Source organism: Phaseolus vulgaris, chromosome 2 (genome assembly GCF_000499845.2).
Source record: "Phaseolus vulgaris cultivar G19833 chromosome 2, P. vulgaris v2.0, whole genome shotgun sequence".
Lineage (NCBI taxonomy): Eukaryota > Viridiplantae > Streptophyta > Magnoliopsida > Fabales > Fabaceae > Phaseolus > Phaseolus vulgaris.
The window spans coordinates 38,729,342-38,755,275 of record NC_023758.2 but is presented as its reverse complement, the minus strand read 5'-3'; the positions used below and the strand labels follow the sequence as shown (position 1 = coordinate 38,755,275).

Here is a 25,934-nt window from a genome sequence, read left to right as displayed (position 1 = left end):
TGACTCTAGTATATATATATATATATATCCATAAGCCTTGCTCACCGAGCCCATTCTCCATTTCCATTTAGTAAAAAATCTTTATTGATAAATTCTATGTCTTTAATTCCCAATCCCTCTTTCTGCTTAAGTTTGCACATGTTTTTCCATTTATACAAAATCATAGTTTGTAGTACAAAAACTATCAATTTACTAAATCATAGCACTTTTTTCCACATTTATAACTATATTTTTTTTTTATATTTAGTCTTAATTATTTTGATATTGATTTGTTTGTGAAAATATGATAACCTCTTTTTTTTTTTATATTGCTCGAACAATAAATGTATATTGGGGTGAATTTATTTGATAATTCTATTTTTGAATATCAAGGAAATTTTAATTTAGCCTATAGATATACATGTTTTTTTTTAAAAATTCTGAGATAATAATCTTTCATATATTATCACGTTATACAAAACATAGACTAAAGTTGATATACTCAATACATAAAAAAGAAGATAATTTATCCATTTTAATGTAATAAATTATGATAACACATTGGTCATGGCATTTACAGTAACATTATGATAGAATGGCATTGACAAACGCCACACTATAAAAGGTAAAAAATAATAGAAATGAACGTGAGATATACAAGGCACACAAGAAAAGAAAGGAAAAATTTGAAAATTACAAATTTAATAAATTGAAAACTTTACTATTTTAAATTTTTTTAAATAATAGCCACTGACTATTATGAGAATTATTTATTTTCTTGTATAGTTGAAGAGCGACGAATGTGAACGTTGGTTTCAAAATTGATAATAATTTGAAAACAAGAGTAACAGCACTTACTTCCATAAACAGAAGAAGACGGAAGAGTACCTTGACCGCCAGATCCAAGTTCAAAATTCGCGCTCCACGCACTTCTCTCTCTGAACCCTAACCTACCAACTCGCTTCACAACCTCCATTTCCGAAGCCTCACATGGCTTCCCGCAATCAGAGTAATGTATGTAAAGCCTTTGCTCCTCCAAACTCAAATCTTTATTTCGTTTTCTTACAATCCAAACATTGCAGCATTTCCCTCTAAACCACTTCGTTTTTGCTTCCAGAAAAAGTTAGGCCCCGACGAAGCTACTCCGAACATGCGTCGCAGGGGCATCGGAGCTGAGAAGATGGAGCCACAGGGCGGTGCCGCTTCTGCTGGGAGGGCTAGAACACCGTTTTCCGTTGTCACCAATCGCTCCGATCTTAACACGACGAGTGATGTCACCGAGGCGGTTGATTTCACGAAGGAGGAGGTGGAGACTTTGCTGAATGAAAAGAAGGAAAAGAAGAAGGGGAATACCTATGATAATAATAAGGTTTGTTTTGTGATGTTCTTAATTTAATCAATTAGTCAACAATTTTTTTTCCTTTTGTTCTTTACTGTTTTGTGGTTTGTTTGGCAGAAAAATATGGACCAGATGACGGTTCTTATTAAGCGCCTTAAGGCCTGCGTTCGCTGGTATAAAAGGATAGAAGAAGGGCATGTTCAAGAAAAGGAAAAGCTTCAGTCTGAGCTAGAGGCTTCTGAGAAGAAGTGCAATGATACTGGTGAGTTTCATCTCTTCGGAAATTTTTGAGAATAAGTTGAGTCGATATGCTGATATACTATTGAAAATCTCTTAAAATTGCGCTTGAAGTATGCTAGCTACTATTTGTGCTGTACTTATGTGTTGAGCGGGAGAAGGTATTTGTATATTGTTGTATAGTTTGCTGTGTGGCTAGAAGCAGGTAGGGATTTAGGTGAAGTAGAGTTTACTCATAGATAGAGACGTTCGTTCTTCAATACACAGTGAAATAGTAATATGGCTATTGTAATCATTTGGTGATGTATTTAGCTTGTTGAGGGATTATATATTTTGTTTAGTAATTTTTATTTTAAATTTTCTGTGATTGACTCTATAGTCCTTTGCCCGAATAGAATTTATTATTTTTGGTTGTCAGACCATAAAATTCATATGGAAAGGAAAATTATTTTATGACCATACATTTCTGTTTTCTCAGAGATTGAGATGAAGAATAAGATTGACTCTATAGTCCCTTAAAGTCCGGATAGAACTTATTATCTTTAGTTGTCAGTTCAGAAAATTCATATGGAAAGCACAATTATTTTATCACCATACATTTCTGTTTTCTCAGAAACTGAGATGAAGAATAAGATTGATGAGTTGAAGGAGACTCTATCTGATTTGAGGATGAAAAATTCTTCTCTGGAAGAGAGAATTGTGAAGGAAGAATCAGATAAATTGGTAAAGCTGCCTGCTATCTTTGTTGTGGAATATCTCAAGAGAAGTTACTTTATTTCCCAATGATATATTTTTTTGTGACTTCAAATCTAGGAAGCGATTAATTGTTATGGTAAAGAAAAGGAAGTCAGAACTGAAGCTGAGAAAGTTCGGGATGAGAAATCAGCTGAGCTTGAGAAAGTTCGGGATGAGAAATCAGTTGCTGAGAAGCAGGTGATTTAATGCTATATTCTGTATAAGATTATTATTGGTAAAATATTGGACTATTGAACTTTACCTCCGAGTTATACAAAATTATTGCTCTCTTGGGTAAATTCTGCACTTAAAAAAGATTTTCATGTTTTCTGTTATTTGAATCCTACAGCCTCCCTCATTATCTGTTCCTTTTAAAACTATTGAGTTTTGCAGGCCACTTTCTCACAGGAGTATAATATGAACTTACTGCAGTACAATAGTAGACTTCAATCTCAACTTGAAACATGTAACGAGGCCCTTAAACGAGTTGAAACAGAGAAAACAACCATTGTTGAGAGCCTTAGCAATGTAAGATGCCACTATAAGGCAGTGCAGGATCAGTTGTCATCTCTTAAAGTAAGTTGTCTGTATTTTCTCTCTTTCTCTAAAGTGTTGTATGATTTTTTGTCCGTGAACTGTGTTGTTTTGTGAATTTTTCCCACTGATTTGTATAATTTTTTAAAACCATATGAATTATTATGTGAACATTTTGATAATTATTTTGCTACATTGGGTGCGAAATGGAAGTGATTAACTGGAAATAGCTTACCTTTGTGAAGAACCTATTGTATTTTACTGGTACCGTTATTATTAGCATTAACTCCCTGTTGTCGTTGAAGTATCTTGATAGTCGCTCTCCTTTCTGTGTTCGTTGCCTTTATTTTTTCTAATTTTTTTAATTTTTTTTTAGGTTTCACATAACGAGCTTATAAAGCAGAACGAAGACTTAAAGAAAATTAAAGATCATCGTGACCATTTATTGGGACAAGTACATGAATTAACCGAAAAAGTAGTATGTCACGAAGAATATACTGGGAAAATATGTACACACTTAGATAAGTTGACGATTAAAACAAATGCTATTGAGGTTTGTTGATTTGTTTTGTTCACTTCTATATATTTTGTTTTTTTGGTTCATTAACTTGCACTTTTGTGTCCGGTGGATTTATGTTATTGTGGGGTTTCTTTATAGGAGACTTGTTCATCTCAAAAAGATCAAATACATATACTGCAGAAGCAGTTGTTTGCGGAAAAAGAAAAGTTAAAGGTAATGTCGTTGGTTTTTATTCTTGACATGGAATAGTTGTTTACCATATAATTTTCTAATTTTCTTGTTTACCATACAACTAGACCTGAAACAACTTTATTTTCTTTCTGTTAGAATGCTGATCTATCAGCTTCAGAAACAAGAATAGTGTTTGAAGAGCAGAATAAAATTATACAGAAACTACAGGATCGTTTGGCAGATAAAGAATTTCAAGTAGTTGAAGGAGAGAAGCTAAGGAAAAAACTGCATAACACTATTCTGGTATTGCTTGCTTTTCATATATATTTACTTTGGTTTTTATGATGTAAATCTCCACTTATAGGTCAATGGTTTCTAATTAAATTATATTTCAGGAACTAAAAGGAAATATTCGTGTTTTCTGCCGTGTACGGCCGCTCCTACCAGATGAGAATACGGGAACAGACACGGTTGTTTCTTTCCCTACGTCAACAGAAGCGCTTGGTCGGGACATTGAATTGTCACAAAGCGGTATATATACAAACATTTTTGTACAGCTATTGTATTTTATGATTTACAAATACATGCTTTGACGAGCATTACAATCCCATCCATTAATATTATTCAGCAGGGCAGAAGTACAATTTCACATTTGATAAGGTATTCGATCAGGAAGCTTCTCAGCGTGACGTTTTTGTAGAGATTTCACAGCTGGTACAAAGTGCACTTGATGGCTACAAGGTAATTTCTAGTTTGCCTCCTCTGTTCAGTATCTGTATTTGTGTGGCAGATCACAGTACACAAGAAATAATGATCAAAATGAGCACGAAAAAAAATAGCCATTGGTGTTGGGAACAAAAAAAAGTACCGTATCCTAGTGCCTATGTTTGGGACAATGATTTTCATTTTTTAAAATACAGGGATGACTTAGCTTTCGGATACTTTTTATTTATTTATTTAAATGAAACACAGTGCGTGTTGGATAAAGATTAATGTTATTATTATTGTTTGTAGTGTATGATTGTCTGTCTTTTGCCCTTCATAGGAAAAAATCATTAATTAATGATTACTTTGGTTGTTGTTAACTATCTCTTGTTGAGTATACTATCAACGCTTCAAGCACATATTCTTTAAATTTGTTATTTATTATGAACTTGTTCAAATAGACTATTAAGATGGCTGAAGACAACTCAGTTCTGTTTATTTCTTGAAAAGTTGTCTCAGTCGTGAGATGCAGAACAGAGGAGGAATGGGTCACATACAATTTTAAATATGCCTCGCACGAGGCTTATCCTTTTCATTCATATTTTTTCTTGTTTTTGTTTGTGTTGATTTGGGTCTAAAGTCTTTTGACACTGAGGGCAATGGTTACTATGGCAGGTGTGCATCTTTGCATATGGACAGACGGGTTCAGGTAAAACCTATACTATGATGGGTAGGCCTGATGCGCCAGATCTGAAAGGATTGATACCACGTTCTTTAGAACAGATATTCCAGACTAGCCAGTCTCTAAAAGACCAGGGATGGAAGTACACAATGCAGGTTAGTATACTGCATCTGATTTTCAATTTTCATGTGGCCACATCTACCGATGGAAACTGAAAATTTTAATTAAACAATTCCAGGCATCAATACTCGAAATATATAATGAGACCATCAGAGATTTGTTATCATATGCACGAAAGGAAAATGGTGCTTCCAGCAGCAAGCAGTACACTATCAAACATGATGCAAATGGAAACACACATGTTTCGGACCTTACCATAAAGGATGTTTGTAGCGCAGATGAGATTTCCTCCCTCTTACAGCAGGCTGCACAAAGCAGGTATATGTCTTCCTTGTTTGAAAAAGGTTCTTTGACCTTTCTGGATAGATGTGTGCAACAATGAATGTCAGATGACTAGTTATTTCTTTTCAACTAAACAATAGAAGCTGCTAAGTTTCTGTAGATGGTACAGTTAGAAAATCTAATAATAATTTATTATGGACATTGGATCATAAACAAAGAAAATAAAAAATTGTGAGACTCGTTTTTTTTCAGGTCAGTGGGAAGAACACAAATGAATGAACAGTCATCGAGAAGCCACTTTGTCTTTACCTTGCGTATAAGTGGGAAAAATGAGGTACAATATTTTTGTTTATGTTCATTTTTTCTCCTGAATTATTTTGTGACACCCTCTATTTTATAGAACACTGAACAACAAGTCCAAGGTGTCTTGAACCTGATTGATCTTGCGGGGAGTGAAAGACTCTCAAGGAGTGGGGCAATGGGAGATCGGTTGAAGGAAACTCAGGTATCTATTGATCTGCATGCTATTAAGCATACTAACCATTCTACTTTTATTGTAATAACAGTGATTTTATTTACGGTCTCGTTTAGGCTATCAACAAAAGTCTATCGTCTTTAAGCGATGTCATATTTGCTTTGGGAGGAAAGAAAGAAGAGCATATTCCTTTTAGGAATTCCAAGTTGACGTACCTTCTTCAGGTTTGCCCCTGTTAAAATTTTCATTGATAAATTGATGTAGTTGCTCTTACTGTATTCAAATTAAAAACTGAAAATGTTATAACTCCTACTTAAATATGCTTAGTTTAAAATTGCTTTATTTTGTAATGCTTCTTAACTATTATTCATGGCAGCCATGTCTAGGTGGCGACTCCAAAACGTTGATGTTTGTCAACATCTCACCTGATCAATCTTCCACTAGTGAGTCACTATGCTCTCTTCGCTTTGCAGCCAGAGTCAATGCATGTGAAATTGGGATTCCACGGCGTCAAACTCATACTTCATCAACACGCTCCTCAGAATCCCGTTTGAGCTATGGTTAAAAGAGAGCTTTGCCTAACCATAGGTTTCAATCATGACCAAAATTATTTTTGTTTATTTGTCCTCCCGTTTGAGCTATGGTTAAAAGAGAGCTTTGCCTAACAATAGGTTTCAACCATGACCAAAATTATTTTTGTTTATTTGTCCTGCTTTAGCGGCAGAATGAAGAAAAAATATATATTCCTTTTGCTGCTATTGTACGAGAGTGTAAAAGAGAATCTAGCTTTTTTGTGTAAATTGGTTGTAGAGGCTTGGCTTTAGCCTCCAGTGAAATATATGTACTACCAATACTTTGTTTATCATTCAGATGCGACATGAGATAATTCTTAATTTATATTTAGCACTTGCTATTCTAATGATTCTTTGCTAAGAAAGCATTCTTTGCCCCCAGGATGTTAGCAAAATTCTTGGTCCTTTTCTTCCCTCACTATTTAAGAGGTTAAGCTTCGTTTGGACATAATTTTAGATGACATCTGTAAGATGAGCCTTGAACAACGCAACAAGGGGGGCGGTGGGATTCAATCCCACTTGAGCAATTTTGTTTGCCGTGTATCCATTTATTTATATTTATAGGCTGGCTACTGAGATAAATCCTTCATCTATTCTAATAAAAGAATTTAGGGTAGGGTTGAATTGAATTGAATTTCTATATATCTTTTTATTAAATTCAATATTAAGTTTCTGATCATAAAATTTGTAATATTTTCTTAAAATTGATAATTTTCAAACCACTTTTTTAGACTTTTTTAAGATAGACTCTTATTTAATATTTAAAAAATATACATTTGGTAAATAAAATATTAAAATAAGTTTAATAATATTTATATTGCTATTTTTTTATTAATGTTACTTGATAATTTTAATGAAATTACATCTTGGGTTTCACATAAATACTTTATCAAGATTAAATCAGATTGAGTTCAATTTCAATAAATCATCAACCTAATTATTTGGGTTGAATTAAGTCAAATTGAGTAATTGAAATATGACACAATTATTACTTTCAAGTGAATAAAAATTGATTTATCTGAATTTCAACCCTTACAACAAAACTCAAAATATGATTTGTCAATGAGGAATAATGAAATTTGATACGGATGAACGATTATTTCATATATATGGGTGTAAATTTTACATTAATTTGATACCTTATTTGATTTTCACAGATAAATAAAAGTATAAGCTTTACACTTAATATTTTTTAGCTTCTATCATGGTATTTTTAATCTTTTTTAATTCTTAAGTGTATAGATAATGTAAAATAGAGATTAAAAAATGTGTGTACAGTAAAAGGAATGATTTTTAATCATATGAATTAAAAAGGTGAACTTTGTATCACGGACTGCATAACTAAAATGATAATCTACGCTGTTGACAAATTGTTTAACATAAATAAGTTTAAATTTATTATGAATAATTAATTTTCAGATCATGAAGTTGTAATTTTAACATTAAGGACGGTATAGATTCAATTAGTGCAAAACTCAAATAACTTTTTAACTTTATGAAATGATCCTCAGTTACAGGATTATACACAAATGCGGGTAAACACACAAGTGATTAAAAGTTTAGAATTAATTCTTTAAAGGATTTGGTTTTCCTTTGAAGAGAAATTCACTTTTTCATAATTCCGGTAAAAGATACGTAGAGCATTGAAAACTGAAAACATAGATCTTCAATTTCCTCAATTTTCTTATGTTTTGGTGTTCTGATTCTTTACAGGAACTGTTGGGAGCGAAAATGAGACTCTTTTCAACTGTATTTTTTCATTGTAACATAAAAATCTTGTGATGGAACCAAGACCACCTGTGCAGGGTTTTCAATCCTTTCTTCAACCAACACTTTTTAGGTTCTTATTTGTGACAGAATATGTCAAGAGAATTTCTTTTAACAGATGACAACTTTCATTTATATGTTTTTCTGGCAAGATGTCACATGTTCTTGATCCGAGAATATCATAGGCACACAGTGTTCCCTAGTAAAGTGTTTTGCATTAAATACAAAAGGTCCAAAAAATTTACCTGATTCATAACTTTATACTCTGATGTTGACACTCAAATTTAGTGAGACATAACTAGCATAGAATGAGACACTCATTGAACAAAATTGGTTTTCAACATGGTAGTTTGAATCCCATGTATCTCCCTGATATATAGTCTTTCCATGTTCGAATCATTCCAAAGCTAGTCATTAGAACAACACTTAAAGTCATCACTATGCTAACCGAAAATACTATTAAGGATGGTCTTCCATAGCTTTGAATTGCTCTCTGCACCACTAACAACCCAAGAAGTGATGCAACAAAGCATATTATGGCCAAGATTAGGCCAGTCTCTATGTGATCCATGCCCAACAACAGGTATTGCAATGCTGACATGGTAGATGAGAAGAAAACCATGAAAGAACATGTTGCTGCTGTCACCTATGCAACAAAATAATTTGAGTGCTTAGTCAATGCCAGTTTATTAGCCAAGCACTGTAATCATTAGTGAGTTGATGAATTGGACTAGCCACTAATGCTTTATGTTAATCATCATGATGTGTTGCTTCATCTTGTATGGAATATAAGAATTTTTTTTTATCAATATCAACTAATTTTTCATCTTATTTAACAAAATCATCTCAAAGTACTGTTTGTTTTGATATCAACCACAAGACCTTTAAAATGGAACAAGTTTTCATAAATTTGTAGTTTTCCATCAAGTAACATAAAGGGGTAAGTTTATAAATGAAGTTATTTTTTTAAATAAGATTGAGAAAAAAAATAAAATTAACTATCATTTTTATTCAGTATGATTATTGTTTTTATTATGTCGAAGATAGAAGGAAGTACATCTGAATCTGATGTTAATATGTTCATGAAACTTACCTCAGGAGCTATTCCAACATGCAGAAGAAGTGGACTTATCAGCATTCCACCTCCAATTCCAAAGACACCACCCAATATCCCTGCTAGCAGTGCCATCATTGGAAAAATAAGCTTGTTTGATGGTCCCCTTGAGGATAGGCATGGGTCCTGCATCCAATTTGATTGAATCAGGTTGTAACTTTAAGCAACATTCAAGTGTTAGTTTTCAGTGTATGATGTTTTACGAACCTCTTGCGTGAGATTTTGATCTTCATGGCTATCTTTTCTGTATACAATCCAAGCAGTGAAAAATAAGGCAAGAGGGAGTTGAGCTGATGAAAGAATCCAGTATCCCACACCACATGGCTCCATTGGAATGATACTCTATTATTACAACAATTGCATCACAACTTCATTCATCTTATGCATGTATAATCACAACTCCAAACACTATATTCCACCACAAAGAAAAGGACTTGAAATGACAACAAAAGAGAGAAGAATAGACAACAGAATTCTGAGGATTTGATTTTCTCTCACCTTTTGCTTTTAAAAATTATTTAATTATATGCTACTTAGCATCAATTTCTCATCTAAAATTTATTAAATTTTGAAGATTGTTTTCAAAGCAAATATTTTAAAAATGAAAAACAGAAACCAAGTAAGATGTTTTCACATATGTTTCCATCATTTTTCACTTCCTCAATTCTACACCCTGCTCCATTAGTATACCTTGCACCACCCTCCACCAGTTATCTGAGCAACTTTGCTTATGTACTAACTAAAACTAATTTTTTGAAACAGAAATTAAAGACACCCTCAATCTTGAATTTAGTGAACTCAGGGACCCTATTATTGTTCTCCTGCACTTATGCTTATTTATAACTGATCTATAACATCACTACACAGCCAAAAGTAAGGAAGAGTAAAATCTAACCTGTCCATATTTATTGCCACGAAGAAGATAGAGGGAGAAGAAAGTGAACCAGACCAAGAGTAAGACCACCAATTTCAGCAAAGGGATTCTCACCCTGATATTTTCTTCAGGAACCAGAACCTGTTCTTCAACACTTTTCATCCCTTCTTTTTCTTTGTTCACCTTCATTCCCCCTTCCCTTACTTCACCACCACCATGTTCTAATAGTCTGTTTTCAAGCCCCTCAAATCCATCATTTTTCCTCCTCTCTTCTGATTCAATCTTCCAAAACAGCACTCCACTGTTGCAAGTCTTTGAGGTAGACCATGTGAGAAAGACAGCAAACAGCATAGTAATCAACCATTCTGGGAATACAAGGTTGCATATGACTCCAATACTCACTCCTAGCAGCATACATGGTTCTGATAAAAGTGCTATGTCATAGTCAATCAATGACTTGCCACCAAATTTAGGACTTGTGGCACAAAGATTGCACATGACATTTGCAATAGACCCTCCTGTGACCATGAAAGCTGACAAACTTGAAGCTATTTTGAGGTCTAGGCCAGCCACAATAGTCAATATTGGAATGAAAAGTCCACCACCACCAATACCACCAGCACTGGATATAGAAGAAGCAATGAAACACAATACTCCTGCCAGCACTATAGGGCCTGAAAATTGAATCTGGGCTTCTTGGAATCCTTGTGCACCATTTCCCCATTCATATATTTTCTGTAGGAGATGTTTACTGCTAAGGACATCTAAAATAGTTTGTGCTTGTTCAGCATTACAAGGGTTGAAGGAGATGAAGGTAAGAACCAAACATGTGAGGCTGTGAAAAATCCTCATTTGTTTGAGGGTTTGTACAAAATTGTAAGGTGTATGAGTGAATAACTGAATGTGCATAGCCTTTTTATAAGGATAAAGAGGGAATGGTAACAGAGCCTTTTGAAAATAAGCAAAAACAAAAAGGGTCACATAAGACAAAGATTAGAAAAATGTGGCACAGTAGAAAATTGAGTTTCTTTAAGGATTACAACAGGTTAAGGGCAATGTTACAACAGATTACTCACGATTATATCTTTTATATCTCAATATACTATAAACCACCTATTTTTATTTATTTATTATATTAAATAGTTAATTATAAGAGAATTACTTTACTTTTTTTTACTTACTGTTTTTATTTTTTTTCATTTTATTTTTTAAGAGTTAAAAAAAATTATGTGGTACTTTTAGGCCTTCTAATAACATTTTTATGCATTAGAAATAAATAACTTACAGTAATTTTTTTAAACTTACTGTAGTAAAATTAATCAATTTTTCAACAAAGTAATAATACAATTTAGTAATAACTAACGTTTCCCCCTGTTTTTTAATTTATTACTAATATATAGATGTTTCCCCCCTTTTTAATTATTATAATTTTAATATAATGATGAACCTTTTACCCTTTTCACCATGCTAACATCGAAAAGACACTACAACAGTGTCTCCATTGCTATGTTTAGATATTTCAACGCTGTTTCATTTTTTGAAGCTGCAAGACATGACGGTGTTATTTTTTTTTTCACCTTTTCTTTTCCTCCTTTCCTCTTAAATTGTATCACTTATTAGTGCATATAATATTTTTTTACAACTTTTGGTTAGAATGGATTAGTATCCCTATACTTTGTAGTTGATGTATTTAGTTCCTATTCTTTACAAATAAGATGGATTTAGTTTCTGATTACAACCATAACAAATAATAAATGAATGTTAAATTTTGAAACTATTACTAATTTAATTAAACTCAAGTGGACTTTTTTTTATATTTTTGGACAACAATTCTTAAAAGATGCATAAGTCACACAAAAATCTAACTGATGATCCCAGTATCTAATCCTCTTCTATTAATTTAGTTAGGATCCTTCAAATATTAATCAATTTTGATGAGCAGACATTGTCGTATAATCATGTATTGTATAATGATTATGTTAATTTTTATAGTATTGTGTAGTTTCTGTTAATGAATAAATTTCTTGAAATTGTAGTTCATTTTGAATATTGAATGAGTTACCAGTTACCACTGAAGTGCATTTTGACTTCACAGAAAAAGGGGGAAAAACAAAATCTAGAAGTGAACCAACAGAAGTGATTTTGTTTCGGTTGTGAAGATAAATAGAAGGGAATCTAAGAGTGACAATACAGGACAAAGAAAGTGACAAACTGGGAGACAAATAATTAGATAGAGATGAAGAAGTTAATTAATAAAATAAAGCAAATGATAAGAGAGAAGAAAAACTCAAAGTACTAATTTAATGCATATTGACTAACAATATAATTCATTTTCTTATCATCTTTCGATCATGTTTTATTACATATAGTAAATTTTTTAATTTCATCATGGTAATATTCTAAAAACCATGCATAAAATGATTTTTAATTCGACCTATCTTGTACCACCCAACTATTACTATTAAGTGAATCCAAAAAATTTAGAATAACTTGAAAATGTGATTTTGTTATAAAGTATTTATTTTCATATAAAATAGATTGAGAGAAATTTTACCGACCAAACAATTCCCTTCTTCGTTTTGGTCAGTCGGTATCTATATCTTCATTCACTTTTCATATTTGTTCGGTTAACTCTTTCTTTCTTCACTCTCGCTTCTTTCATAGGCTCTGGATTGAGAGAACACCTGCAAAAGTTACTCTGACGCTCAAATAAGTATTCAGTATCCAATGCTCGGTACAATTAATGCATAATAATGACGTACCATTTTCTTGAAAGTTGTGCTTATTTATATGTTTGTAATGAACATCGTTATTGTTGGGTCGAGATTAACGTACGGATATTGACTAGAGGTATATTACCTAGTTTTTCGTACAACTTAGTCTTGTTAATTTTCTTTTGAAAGTTAATGTATTTTAAACATATCAATCGATCAGAACTAGGTACCGAGGCTAATAGGACCCGTCTAGTTCCGATCGTACATGATTGATATGTTAATAATCCTCTGTCATATTACAACAAGATAGAAAAATAATATTTTACTGAAATGGAACAATTTTAAAATTGTAAATTTACAGTTGTAAATTAATGTCTTTTCAATGTGCAGTTGTCAAAATAACATTTTCCTTTCTGATAACAAATTGATTAGTGAAATATCCAACTTATCTTTGGATATTAACCTATACCCAAAAGTTAATAATTATAACATGATTCTCTATAAAATACTTAATCAATATCTTTTTATTTATTTATTAAATACTTCTAAAATAAATTCCTAAAATTTTACTAACTTCAACATTGGAAAATCTTCTCCAAATTAACATTCACTCGATATTTTCTCAACAAGCTCCGGAAGATTCAACTTAATCAAAGTTTAGCTTCTTCAAAACCTCTCCAAATCCACGACTTTAACAACATATCTTTATCAAAAGGTTTAAGTATCAACATAAAACTTTTTCTACGCTATTATTCAATATAATTTATTGTATTGTTATATATTGAACAACATGTAAAATAAGTGGTTAAAATGATTTTATGTGATGTTGTGTGAAAGAACATGAAAAAAAAAAGACGTTGTAGTCATAAAAGGAGACTTGGAAGAAGAAAATTTAAAAAATTTGAAAAAAAAATGTAAATGCATTTAACTACCTCATTAATTACAAAGTTATAACTCTTACTTGGTATCTAGTTAGGACAATGCACATGCATGCCTACCATGATTTTGTTTTTTCTTAATGTTTTTTCATATCCATTTATGGAATTTGTTTTCATTCAATGTATTTTTTTATATTGATAGATTCAACCCATATCTAAGGGATTATTACATCTAGAAAAGAATTAATGCCAAAATGTTTTAAGAAGATGAATGTATATAAGTTTAACTTATAAACTATTAGAAAATTATTAAATTGAAATTTATTTTAGGAAAAAGAATTAATTATTATATGTGTCTAAAATTGATTTATATCTACTAATTTATAATTAACAATTAATATATATTATATAGCAGCAAGTGGGACTTGAATACCAAGTCTCTTGGAGAATGACCAAAGAAGTTTTAACCCATTACATCACTCAAGTTTTGTTGTCATGTTATGATTATTATTATACTTATTAGTATGATTATCAATATTAATATAATTATTAATATAAATATTATTAATATTATTCATATATTTAACATAATTTATTTTATTATTTTTATTCAAATTAATAACATTATTAATAATTAATAATATTATTAAATATTATTAATGTTATTAATATTATTAAATATTATTAATGTTATTGATATTATTAAATATTAATAATGTTATTAATATTATTATTATTCAAATTAATAACATTATTAATTTGAATAATAATGCTATTAATATTATTAAATATTATTAAGTATTATTAAATATTATTAATATTAATGATATTATTAAATATTATTAATATTAAAAATTATTAATATTATTAAATATTATTAAAATATTTTTATTAAATATTATTAATATCACTAATACTATTAATATCATTAATATTATTAAATACCATAATATTATTAAAGATTATTAATATTATTAAATAGTATTAATATTATTAAATATTAGCATAAACACTAGTTGGTGTGGGAATGAGTGAGAGTATACTCTTTCTTTCTTTCTATTGTTGCCTTAAAATAAGGAATTAAGGAAAGAGGGGAGAAGTTAGTTTGCGAATAAAAACTGTATTTTAATATTAGTTTAAAAAATTAAACAATAATTTTATTTTTTAAGTAATTCATATGAAATAACAAAATAAATATTGAAATAAGGATCAAAATAAGAACTAATTTTGTAAATAATTTTTTTTTATAGATTATTAATATTATTAAATATTATTAATAAAATTAAATATTATTAATACAATTAAATATTATTAATATTATTAAATATTATTAAATATTATTAATATTACTAAATATTATTAATATTACTAAATATTATTAATATTACTAAATATTATTAATATTACTAAATATTATTAATATTACTAAATATTATTAATATTACTAAATATTATTAATATTACTAAATATTAATAGTATTATTAAATATTATAAACAGTGTTAATATTATAAATAATATTAATATTTTATTATATTACTAATATTATTAATTTTATTTATATTATTAATATTATTAATATTATTAATATTATTAATATTATTAATACTATTAATATTACTAATACTATTAATATTATTAATAAGAATATTGTTGATATTATTAATATAATTCTAATAATATTATTTATATTATTATATTAGTATTATTAATTTTATAATATTAATAATATGTATATTTATTATTATTTATGAACATTAGTTATAATTTTATTATTATTCGTATTATAATAATATTTTTGATATTATGTATATAATTATTATGATAATAGTTGATAGGTATAGAGACCTGTGGATAATAATTGGTAGGTAATAGAGATCTGTGGCTAATAATTGGTAGGTAATAGAGATTTATGGATAATAATTGATAGGTAATAAAACTGTGGATAATAGTTGGTAGGTAATTAAAAATTCGTGGATAATAGTTGGTAGATAATAAAAAAAATTTGTGGGTAATAGTTCATAGATAATAAAGATCTATGGATAAGAATTGGTAAGTAATGTTGAATTTACCTACGAATTCAGATATATGGGTAATATCCGTAAGTAATGTTGTCTATAGATAATATCAGTAGATAATATTAAATTTCCCTACTGATTTAGATTCATAATTAAATTTTTTTTAATAATGTTGATTTTTTTTTGTGGTAGTGATAAAGTTTAAAGTTTGAACTTTTATATGATCAAAATTAGGTTTCTTAATATGTCAGATTGCGGTTTTGAAAAATAATTTGATAGTCATGTGTAAACCAGTTTTATATTGTTAATTAATGAAAAATCATAATTTCTTTACGCATGAAACATTATGTTAATATGACTTTTATGGTGAATAGTTATAAAAATCTTTAAACTTTTTATAAATTATTTTGCATTATCAATGCAAAATATATTTTCTCTCTAAGAATTGAAAGTTTTAATATTTTAAAGTTTAATGACCACAACTTACCTAAAAGTTAATGAACTAATGATTTATAGTTTATGATTGAATTACGGAGTCAACTTGTCTTACACTATCTTTTCATAACCTTTTTTTATATTTTGGATTAATCAATTTGATTTATGCATATGTTTGATTATTTCAAATTATTAAGACAAAAACAATATTTAAATATTGGAATAATCTTGAATTGTTAAATAATATTTATTATGAAAGTTAATATCGTGGTATTTTAATTATAATACATGAATATTTGTTATCGGTATTTTGATATATGGTGAGTTGAGGTACTTAATCCTGGATGAGGGCAACACTTGTGAACATATTAGATAATATTTCAGTATGCACAACCGTGACAAAACCTAATCGTCTTCTTATAAAACTAGTGTTTTTCCTCATAGGATTCAGAAAGTGACTCGTCAATGAAATCAAACATTTCATAAATTAATGGCAAACAATTGTTCATCCAATTGTTGTAATGAAAGCATAATTTTGAAAAAGCGACACTATATATTATTTATTCAACATTTTTTTTATATTACTATCCCTTTCTTTATCACGTTAAAAATGTACTTTATTCCATACTTTTCTTTATTTTCTTACCAATTTTTCTTGGTATGGTAAAAAAGTAACATATTTGGTATTATAATAATAAAAAATTAATATAATTGAACATGAAAACTTTATTCTGGAAATAGGATAAAGCTCTCGAGGAATATTCATAAACAACTAAGAGACACGTGTTACCTTGATTTAGCATTGGAGAGGGATTCTAACTAGAACAAAACTAAGTATATAATTAAACCAAGAAGGAATAGGAAATTATTGCAAGTAGTTGGTGTGGTGAAATCCTTTGATCTTATTTAATATACTTATTTTTTTTATAAATGTCTAAAAATTGACAACAATATATTTTAGTGTTTATTCAATTAATTATAGTCTATTATCCACTTAAATTATTAAAGTGCATTTTTACTGTTTACTTTAATAGTTTAGTTCCATACATGACTTATCATTATATGATTTGTATCAACTAAATATGAACGAATGGTACGAAAACATGTGTCAAAATATTATTGACTAAATATTAAATTTAAAATATAAATAGATTATTTATCCTAAATCTAGTACGTCTGTGGCCTAAATAGTGTTGTAGATATAAAGAAATGTTAGCCACTTTCACTTTCAGTGAAATTTTAGATTGAAATTTATTAAAAAAAATATTCATTTTGGTTGATTTTACTTTTAAATTAGTAGGAAAAAACCCATTAAAAAAGTAACTGTAATTTATCAAAATTTATATTTTTTATGTATTTCAATAATTTATAAAGATATTTTAAAGTGTAGATAACATTTTTATCTGAATATAAATAAGAATTCGTAGAGAATAACATTTTCTGAGTAACATCTATTCATTTACAAGAATTCTAGCACATTATTTATAGATATTTTTCTACTTAAAAAGTTATTTATTCTTTTTTTTTAATCAGCAATAAAAAGTTATTTATTCTTAAGTGACTATTATGCAAGTAGAAACTGACATTGTTTTTCACAATATTAAAAATAATAATTTTCTAATTATGAGAAGAGAAAAAAACGTAATCTTAAAGATGAGCAAACTATTCTCATAAAATTTCTATAAGAACATTTTTACCCAAAAATATATTAAATAATTTTTTGAATTCTTCTCTCTTTTACTGCAATTGTTTTCTTTTTTTTTCCCTTTTTCTGCTTTTTTAAAATTACGTTTATTTTATAAAAACTGTTAATAAATAATTATTTTATTAAAGAAAATATTTTTTTTTTTTTTAGTTTGAACAAACTTACTTTATATCAAAAGCCTTGAAGTTGATGTAACTTCCAAAATATTCTTTACAATAAACTTTTCTATCTTATCCCACTGGATCATCAAATTAAATCAAGTGATGCAAAGATGATAAATGTTAATGAGAATAAGGGGATGGTGTTAGAGCCAAGTAGCATTATATATGAGAAAAAAGGGACAAAAAAAATATAATATAAATGACCAAACCTACTTATTTTCACATGCTGAGTAGGCAACTTCCCAGAGATTTCTGGTATCTCTTGGTGGCTGAATGGCTCTTCTGGTGCATGCATGACAAAAGACAAATCACATCTATGTCTTGAAAGTGCTCATTTTTTTCCAATTATTCAAAAGCCAACCTCATAGTGGAACCAAAAGCAGAAAAAAACCCTCCATTATATATATGCTTGTGGATTTTTTTTAAGCACTTCCAGAAAGCGATTTTAATTTCTGAAAGCCTCTTTTTCGATCGTTCAGCGTGCATGTCTTTCCAATAACGAGCCAAAAGTAGGAATACGTCCTTGTACTACCAATATTCTTGTTTTGCTACAATATATATGTTCTACCAAGTTTTAAAGAGTTGAAGAAATACGAGTGTGTCATTAAACAGTTCAATGATTTGGCTTCTTGTTAATTAGTTCGTGATTAATCTCTTGTGTTGTTTAATATCGGAAAGATATATATACATGTGGCATTTAATCCGAAGTTTGAGTCCATTAATTCATTGTATTAAATATTTATCAATAGGTGAAAAGCTAGAATTAAAGATATAATATTATTTTCCAAAATATTATTAAAGTTAGCATCTAACTTAGGGTTGCACCCTGTTACAGGCACCTTTTCCCGATCGATATCTCATCAATCTTCATTATAAATATCCACTAGTCCAAAATAGTTTAATATGAGTAGCAAACTTGGACAAGCTTTTGTGGTTATATAGCCATGTGAAGTTGTGCATACCAAATTTGTCTCTTGGCACTATGAAGTGACAAGTAAACACACAAAAGACGTAGAAGGTATGGGGGGTTGTCAGATTTTTGGAATGTAGACAAGATTTGTGACATTAGAATTAAATCTAAATTGCACAATAGGATGTATAAATATGATAGAATGGAACAAATTTATTATAAGTTTCAACAATTGGGTGCCACCAACCAGCCTTTAGAAATTGGAACAAAGTGTACTAGCACCAAGAATCGACATTCAAACGACAGAATATTGCTTGTACAGTAGCACATTATTATAGGGGCATAAAGGAGATAAACATTCGCTAGATGGAAATTTTGCGACACTAACTACGTAAATTATATTTACTATTATGAATGAGTTGATTGAGTAAAAAGAAAGTCAAGGTTTTACCTAGAACTAACTCTAATTGACATAATTAGTTTATGACTTCCACAATTAGATTATTCTCTTGCTCAATAATTGGAAAAAAACTGATCCAGACAACAAATTTGAATGGCGGTGAAGGTGATTAACACCTAAGTTAGGTTGTTGCTTAGTGTGAGAATACTTATTGGAAACATAAGAAGTTGGGAACTTTATGGATCGAATGTTTCAGGTGGGACATGATTCAATTTTATATTATTCTAATGTCTTAAATCTTCTGAGTGCTGAGTCATGTGATTACTTGGTTAAATCCTAACTTCTGAAGTTGTTGTCCAATTTAGGTTATTGTCTCCCAATCCAACTTGAAATTCACCTAAACGTAGTTTCCTTGTCGTGTGTAGTAAATAACGAAATCAATCTGTTATGTAGGCCTTGTTTTGTAGAGTACCACAGGTGTCAGGAGAGCAAAGGATTAACTATTGGTAACTTTGTTTTGATAGCTCTATTTCTTTCATTCTGGATGGCTTTTTATGAAATTCTATTTTCAAATGTCAATGATGTGTACATGGAAATCATTTCAGTTCAATTTTGTTTTTTCTTTAATCGGATTTCCCTTTTAAAAACAAAACTAGCTTTCTATCTTACTGGGAGTAATTTTTTCTTTCAATTTTTTTTTGTGTATCAGTTTTTTTATTTATTGAGTATTGACAATTTACTAATAATTGGTTTTATATTATTAATTCATGTAAATAAGAAATGTTTATATTCTTAGAAGTTTTTCACCAAGATAATTACAATCAATTCTTCAGTTTTGGATCACTTCTCCCTTTGCACTTCTTCTTTGCTTTAGTATTTCATTTTTTTGTTGTTCACAATTTCCGGCTTGACAAACAGGTAGAGTGTATCTTTAAAGTTATACGATTATAGAGTCAGAATTGAATTTAAATGTCTTATATAAAAAAACAAACTCTCTTTACCTGTTCATCTTATCCCCTATTTATATTGCAATATATTGAACCTCATTGGTATTGTTGAAATTTTACTGTTTATAATTTTATTTACTAAGTTCAGATTTTGTTATTACAATTTAATTAATTACATAATTCAGAATTAATCTTAGATTTTATTTATAATTATTTTAGGTCTTATTAAAACTTAAATTGGACCTTGTTACTTTTTTTTTATTATTTACGAAATCTATTTTCTATAATATTGAATAGGTTTATTTGTTTTGACAGGATAAGAGGAAATGGTTTCTATTAGTTGAGGACAAAATTAAGAAGAATCATTAGAAAGGAGGAACTTAGGAGCAGTACTTCAAACTTTGAAAAACTTTGACAATGTGATGGAAAAAAAAACTACGGGCATCAAGTGATTCGGTGATGGATTTTGTAGTGAGGTAACTGAAAGTTGGGTGTGTATGAGATTTTTTGGATTTGGTTTTAAATGAGAGGTTTTGTTTTTTCTGGTACTTTTTGAGAGAGCTGTAGTATGGGGTGAGGAATGTTTTTTATATTGATTTTTGGCCAAGCTGTAAAACTTTGTTTTTAGATGGCTTAGTTCTTGATATAACTTTTGTTCTTCATCTGAATTTTATTTCCTCCTTACTTTTATCTATATCCATACAAAAAAAAAATACTAACTTTAAATTAGACTTCTTATATAAGAATTCAAACATCTCTAAATTATTTTTCTCATTTATAATTAATAAAAATACGACCACTGTACCAGAAAGACCGAATGTTCCAATAATTCCTACTAAAGCGGTCAATTCAGTTCCCTTTCTCCCATGTCCTGACTCGTCCAACTTATACACTAGTTTTACATATAGGTATAGGTATTTGGTGAGCACAAGTCTGCCCACTTTTAAGTATATATATATACTAGTTAGTTTGAGGTTCGATTAGAATTTGTAGGAGTTTCTTTCAATTTAAAAAAAAAAATTAGAAGATTTTACAATAATATTCTGATGCTCAAATCAGTAAAAACATATATAAGATTTGAGTTAAGAGTGTTGACAAATTTTTTTCTGAATATCATTTCATAAAATCTGAATATCATTTATATAAATCAAAGTATTATGTAATATAATTAGAATATATTATAGATAAGATAACGTTAATTGTGTATTTATAATATTGATACTCATAATATTTATCTAAATTAATATAATTACACTAATATAATTTTATATGTAGGAGTCTATAATAATAGATTAAAAAATTATAGTAATCTTAATCTTGAATCACCTGACGCATCGGATCAATTGAGATATGATCTCGACTAAATTCGAGATGGTATAATTATATGTAGGAGTCTATAATAATAGGTTAAAAAATTATGGTAATCTTAATCTTGAATCACCTGACGCATCGAGTCAATTGAGATATGATCCACTAAATCCGAGATGGTATAGTATATTATTAAAAAATTATGAAATTAAATCGTAAAGTAAATGAATTTTGAACTCTTTCATCTTCTTCTGTCGTATTATTTTTGATAAATTATTTATCTTTTATAATGAAAATAAAAATTTATGGGAAGGGGGCATGCCCTCCCTCTACTTGACATCACCTAAAATGTGGCCTATGCCCTCCACGTAATGGTTTCCCACTGAAATGGTCTTTAGTTCCACCTCCCCTATGCCCTCCACGTAAAGCTCACTAGATATAGATAACTCTGATAACCAATAATCAAAACGTGTACATTCCATGCTCTCACTAAGTCACTTCCCTTCATTAATTAGTTCCAATTTTTACACATGCCCAGATGCATTTTTCACCATTTGATCATGACTAATAAAGTGATAGAAACACGACAGAAATAAAATCACAGATGTAATGCTTATCAATCAACATCTGGCCCTACATATACGACAACAATAGTGCACAGGCTTATTATCTCATAATTTACAACTCTATACTACTCCATTTCATAAAAAAAAAAAACTACTCCATTCGAATCCAACATCTGAACTATATATCTCTAGTTACTCTGATCTTTTTAAGGAATATAATTCATCTTCAAAATATTTTTTAAGTCTTTGAGTCTTCTAGATTTGACACTGGAGGATTTCTGTATTGCTAGCTTTAGACTGTTTTCTAGGAAAGGAATATAATCTAACAGGTCGATTATAAAACTTACTGCTTAATTAATAACGTAAAAATAAAACTATGCCAAGATGAAAAATACAAAATAACTACGGAGATAATTGGAATTGGTTTGGAGATAGTCCTAGATTTAAGGAATAGATGATATTACTTAGGAGATGATAGAAAAAAAGACAAAGTAAACTTGTACCGGTGAAAGTAATAAAGAGAAAATAACGACTGACTTGGATAAGTAAGAGTAAAGGACAAATCTCGAAATATGCGGGTAAATATTTCGCAATAGAAATAACTTAAAAGATACACTCCCATAATTTTAGGAAACCACTACACATGTCTGATGAACCATTTATTAGTCCATACAGGTAAGGACCTAAGTCAACCTATAAATAGAACTTATGAGAGGAGAAAATGTACGTTTTTCATATCCTAATAGAACACACCAAAAATACTAGCACTAACTTGAGCGTCAAAGTGCAATGGCGGAGCACACAGCGAGAGGAAGAACTTCAAAGAACTTAGAGACTACCAACACGTCAGCAAATTGTATATCCAGTAGATAAATATTACCTGAACCCATCATCCATACAGTACAAAACTTGGAAAGTACACCTTTCATTAATTATAAAAAAATCATTCAACTCTAAATGATTTAACTAAATACCTCAATACAATATAAAATTACTTTATGATTATAAATGTTTAGGTGATAGATTTATCCATATGCATGTTAATAAATTTGCCCAGGTATCTTGTTATATGTTAATTATTTAGTTTATGAGTGATATGATTATTACAAAAACTTATGATATTAATAATAATTAATATTTCACTTGTAAAAAACTGTCATTAAATCTCAATCAAATACTTTCCAGTTGGTTTTAATCTTTAGAACCATTAAATTAAAAGAAAATAAAAAATAGTAAGTTATTCTTAAAAATACCTAGATTCCCTTTATCATTATTCTCTTCTCATCAAAAGTAGTCCAAATTTCAATTTTCCAAAAGCCTACCTCTAGTAAATATTTTATTCCACTTTAAGAGAAATCCATTTTACATTAAACTTAAGTTTGATGGAATCCTTTAAGGTTAATCCCTTGCTACTTGACACTAATAACTTCTTCTAGAACATAAGTAAGTTGTGTTGAAGTTTGACTAATTCAAAAGTCTAAAGTGAGAATAAACTAGTGGTTAGTATGTTGTGGATACCACTATAAATAGAGATTTGGTGTGTAAGCATATATATATATATATATATATATATTCAAATAATAGAAAGTTTCATTTTTCTCCCAGTTTTGTATTCTTCTGCTTAAGTTTGTTTAGCATTCTTTTTCATTTCTTTTCTCCAACAAACTGGTATCAGAGCGTAGTTCAGATTCAAGGACGTTCTTGTGGGTTGATCTACAATGGGACACACCAGCGCAAACTTACAGTCGAACCTTCTTGTTCTTGATGGCAAGAACTGGAATCGATGGAGTATCCAGATGAAAGCCATTTTTGGCTTTCAAGAAATCACAGAGATTGTTGAAAATGGCTACCCAGAACTTGCTACAGATGCAACAGAAGCACAGAGGGTGGCACACAAGGAAAACAAAAAGAAAGACTGCAAAGCCATGTGTCTTCTTCATCAGAGTGTCGACGATGCACACTTTGAGAAGATTGCAGAAGCAAAGACGTCACAGAAGGCATGGCAGATTCTGGAGAAATGTCATCAAGGAGCAGATCAATTGAAGAAGGTGCGTCTCCAAACTATGAGACGCCAGTATGAGTTGATGCAAATGGAGTCAAATGAAAAAATTGCTCAATTCTTTAATCGAATCCTCACTCTCACCAATGCTATGAAGGCATGTGGTGAAACGATGACTGATCAAGCGATTGTTGAGAAGGTATTACGGACCCTAACCCCTAACTTTGACCACATTGTTGTGGCCATTGAAGAATCCAGGAAACTTGAAGAACTGAAGGTTGAAGATCTTCAAGGTTCCCTCGAGGCACATGAGCAGAGGCTCATTGAAAGGTCCACTGAGAAACCTGTAGAACAGGTTCTGCAAGCCCAGACTTTGAGGAAAGGAGGCTACGATGGCAGGGGTGGATTTAGAAACCGAGGAAAGGGGAAAGATTACAGAGGAAAGGGCAGAAGTTCTCATCAAGAACAAGAGAAGTCTGATCAAGATCAAACAGAAACCTCCTCAAGGAGGGGAGGATCCAATTGGAAAGGAGGTAAGAAGAAAATAGATAGAAAGAGAATCAAATGTTTCAATTGCAATAAAATTGGACATTTTTCTTCTGAATGTCAAGCTCCCCCAAGCCAGTTTGATCATCGCAGGAAACAGCATGATGAAGCTCATATGGCAAAAGAAGAAATGAAAGATAACAGGGATGAAAGTCCTGTTCTGCTAATGGTGACAACGGTGCAGGAAGATTTGTGCCCGTCCGTTTTGTCTGCGTCTGTAATGTTGCAGACGACAAATACTCAAAAAATTTGCAGTGAGGAAGTTTGGTATGCAGACTCTGGCTGTTCTAATCACATGACAGGCCATAGAGATTGGCTCATAAACTTTGATTCAAGTAAGAAAAGAAAAATAAAGTTTGCTGATGATAGAATAATTCAAGCCGAAGGCATTGGAGATGTGATAATCAAGAGGAAGGATGGTGGGAATGCGTTGCTGTATGATGTGCTCTTTGTGCCTACCATGAGTAGCAATCTAATCAGCTTGGGACAACTATTGGAGAAAGGTTTCTCAATAGCCATGAAGCACGGATTCTTGGAAGTCCTTGATGCTGAAGAAAAGAAAATCATGAAGGCACCGCTTGCATCAAACAGAACTTTCCAGGTACACCTTAATGTTGTTGAAACTCAATGCCTTAACTCCGAAATTCTATCTGATGATACTTGGTTGTGGCACATGAGGCTTGGTCATCTTAACTTCAAAGATCTTAGCCTCATGAAGTCCAAAGAAATGGTTCTTGGGCTTCCGTCTGTACACGTGCCTAAGAAAGTTTGTGATAGTTGCTTAATCAGTAAACAACCCAGATCATCATTCAGCAATTATACTGCATCGAGAGCCAATAGTTTACTGCATGTGATATATTCGGATGTGTGTGGTCCACTTGAGGTTCCATCCTTAGGAGGGAACAAGTATTTTGTGACATTTGTAGATGATTTCAGCAGAAAATTGTGGCTTTATCTTATTAAGGCTAAAAATGAGGTGTTTCCCATTTTCAAATCCTTCAAGTGCTTAGTTGAGAAGCAGTCTGAAAAATCCATCAAAATACTGAGAACAGATGGTGGTGGTGAATTTACTTCCAGAGAATTTGATAATTTTTGCATGGAAAATGGGATTGTGCATGAGATAACAACACCTTATACTCCTCAACATAATGGGGTGGCTGAGAGAAGAAACAGAACCATCCTAAACATGGTTAGGAGTATGCTGAAGAGTAAAAATCTGTCACACGAATTTTGGGGAGAAGC

At 30.2% G+C, this 25,934-nt stretch overlaps 2 protein-coding genes across 6 annotated transcripts; one reads left to right on the top strand and one right to left on the bottom strand.

Annotated features, from left to right (window-relative positions):
- The first annotated feature begins 777 nt into the window (after positions 1 to 777).
- On the top strand, positions 778 to 6,716 carry LOC137811936 (kinesin-like protein KIN-14C). Of its 5 annotated transcripts, none has more exons than XM_068613797.1 (17): positions 778 to 993; positions 1,097 to 1,348; positions 1,436 to 1,580; positions 2,169 to 2,278; positions 2,369 to 2,488; positions 2,684 to 2,866; positions 3,201 to 3,377; positions 3,483 to 3,557; positions 3,672 to 3,818; positions 3,911 to 4,046; positions 4,144 to 4,256; positions 4,896 to 5,057; positions 5,141 to 5,340; positions 5,557 to 5,638; positions 5,705 to 5,809; positions 5,896 to 6,003; positions 6,156 to 6,716. In XM_068613797.1, exons 1-17 carry the CDS (start codon positions 970 to 972, stop codon positions 6,342 to 6,344), a joined length of 2,328 nt encoding a protein of 775 aa, XP_068469898.1. In that variant the 5' UTR covers positions 778 to 969; the 3' UTR covers positions 6,345 to 6,716. The 5 variants fall into 5 exon arrangements, with proteins under 5 accessions (XP_068469898.1, XP_068469902.1, XP_068469899.1 ...); XM_068613798.1 differs by having other exon boundaries at positions 788 to 993; positions 4,147 to 4,256; XM_068613800.1 differs by having other exon boundaries at positions 791 to 993; positions 2,723 to 2,866; positions 4,147 to 4,256.
- Positions 6,717 to 8,223: 1,507 nt separating this feature from the next.
- LOC137811937 (sulfite exporter TauE/SafE family protein 2-like) lies at positions 8,224 to 11,096 on the bottom strand. Its single transcript, XM_068613802.1, has 4 exons — positions 10,128 to 11,096; positions 9,440 to 9,574; positions 9,212 to 9,358; positions 8,224 to 8,764 (listed from the first exon to the last, which is right to left on the bottom strand). The coding sequence occupies exons 1-4, from the start codon at positions 11,013 to 11,015 to the stop codon at positions 8,456 to 8,458; spliced, it is 1,479 nt and encodes a 492-aa protein (XP_068469903.1). The 5' UTR covers positions 11,016 to 11,096; the 3' UTR covers positions 8,224 to 8,455.
- Between the last annotated feature and the right edge of the window lie 14,838 nt (positions 11,097 to 25,934).

Coding starts and splice junctions, on each gene's coding strand:
- LOC137811937 (XM_068613802.1), bottom strand. CDS start 11,015: ATGCACATTCAGTTATTCACTCATACACCTTACAATTTTGTACAAACC. Junction 9,575..10,127: donor GTGGCAATAAATATGGACAG/GTTAGATTTTAC, acceptor TTGTAATAATAG/AGTATCATTCCAATGGAGCC. Junction 9,359..9,439: donor ATCAAAATCTCACGCAAGAG/GTTCGTAAAACA, acceptor AATTGGATGCAG/GACCCATGCCTATCCTCAAG.
- LOC137811936 (XM_068613797.1), top strand. CDS start 970: ATGGCTTCCCGCAATCAGAGTAAT. Junction 4,257..4,895: donor GTGCACTTGATGGCTACAAG/GTAATTTCTAGT, acceptor TTACTATGGCAG/GTGTGCATCTTTGCATATGG. Junction 5,639..5,704: donor GTATAAGTGGGAAAAATGAG/GTACAATATTTT, acceptor TCTATTTTATAG/AACACTGAACAACAAGTCCA.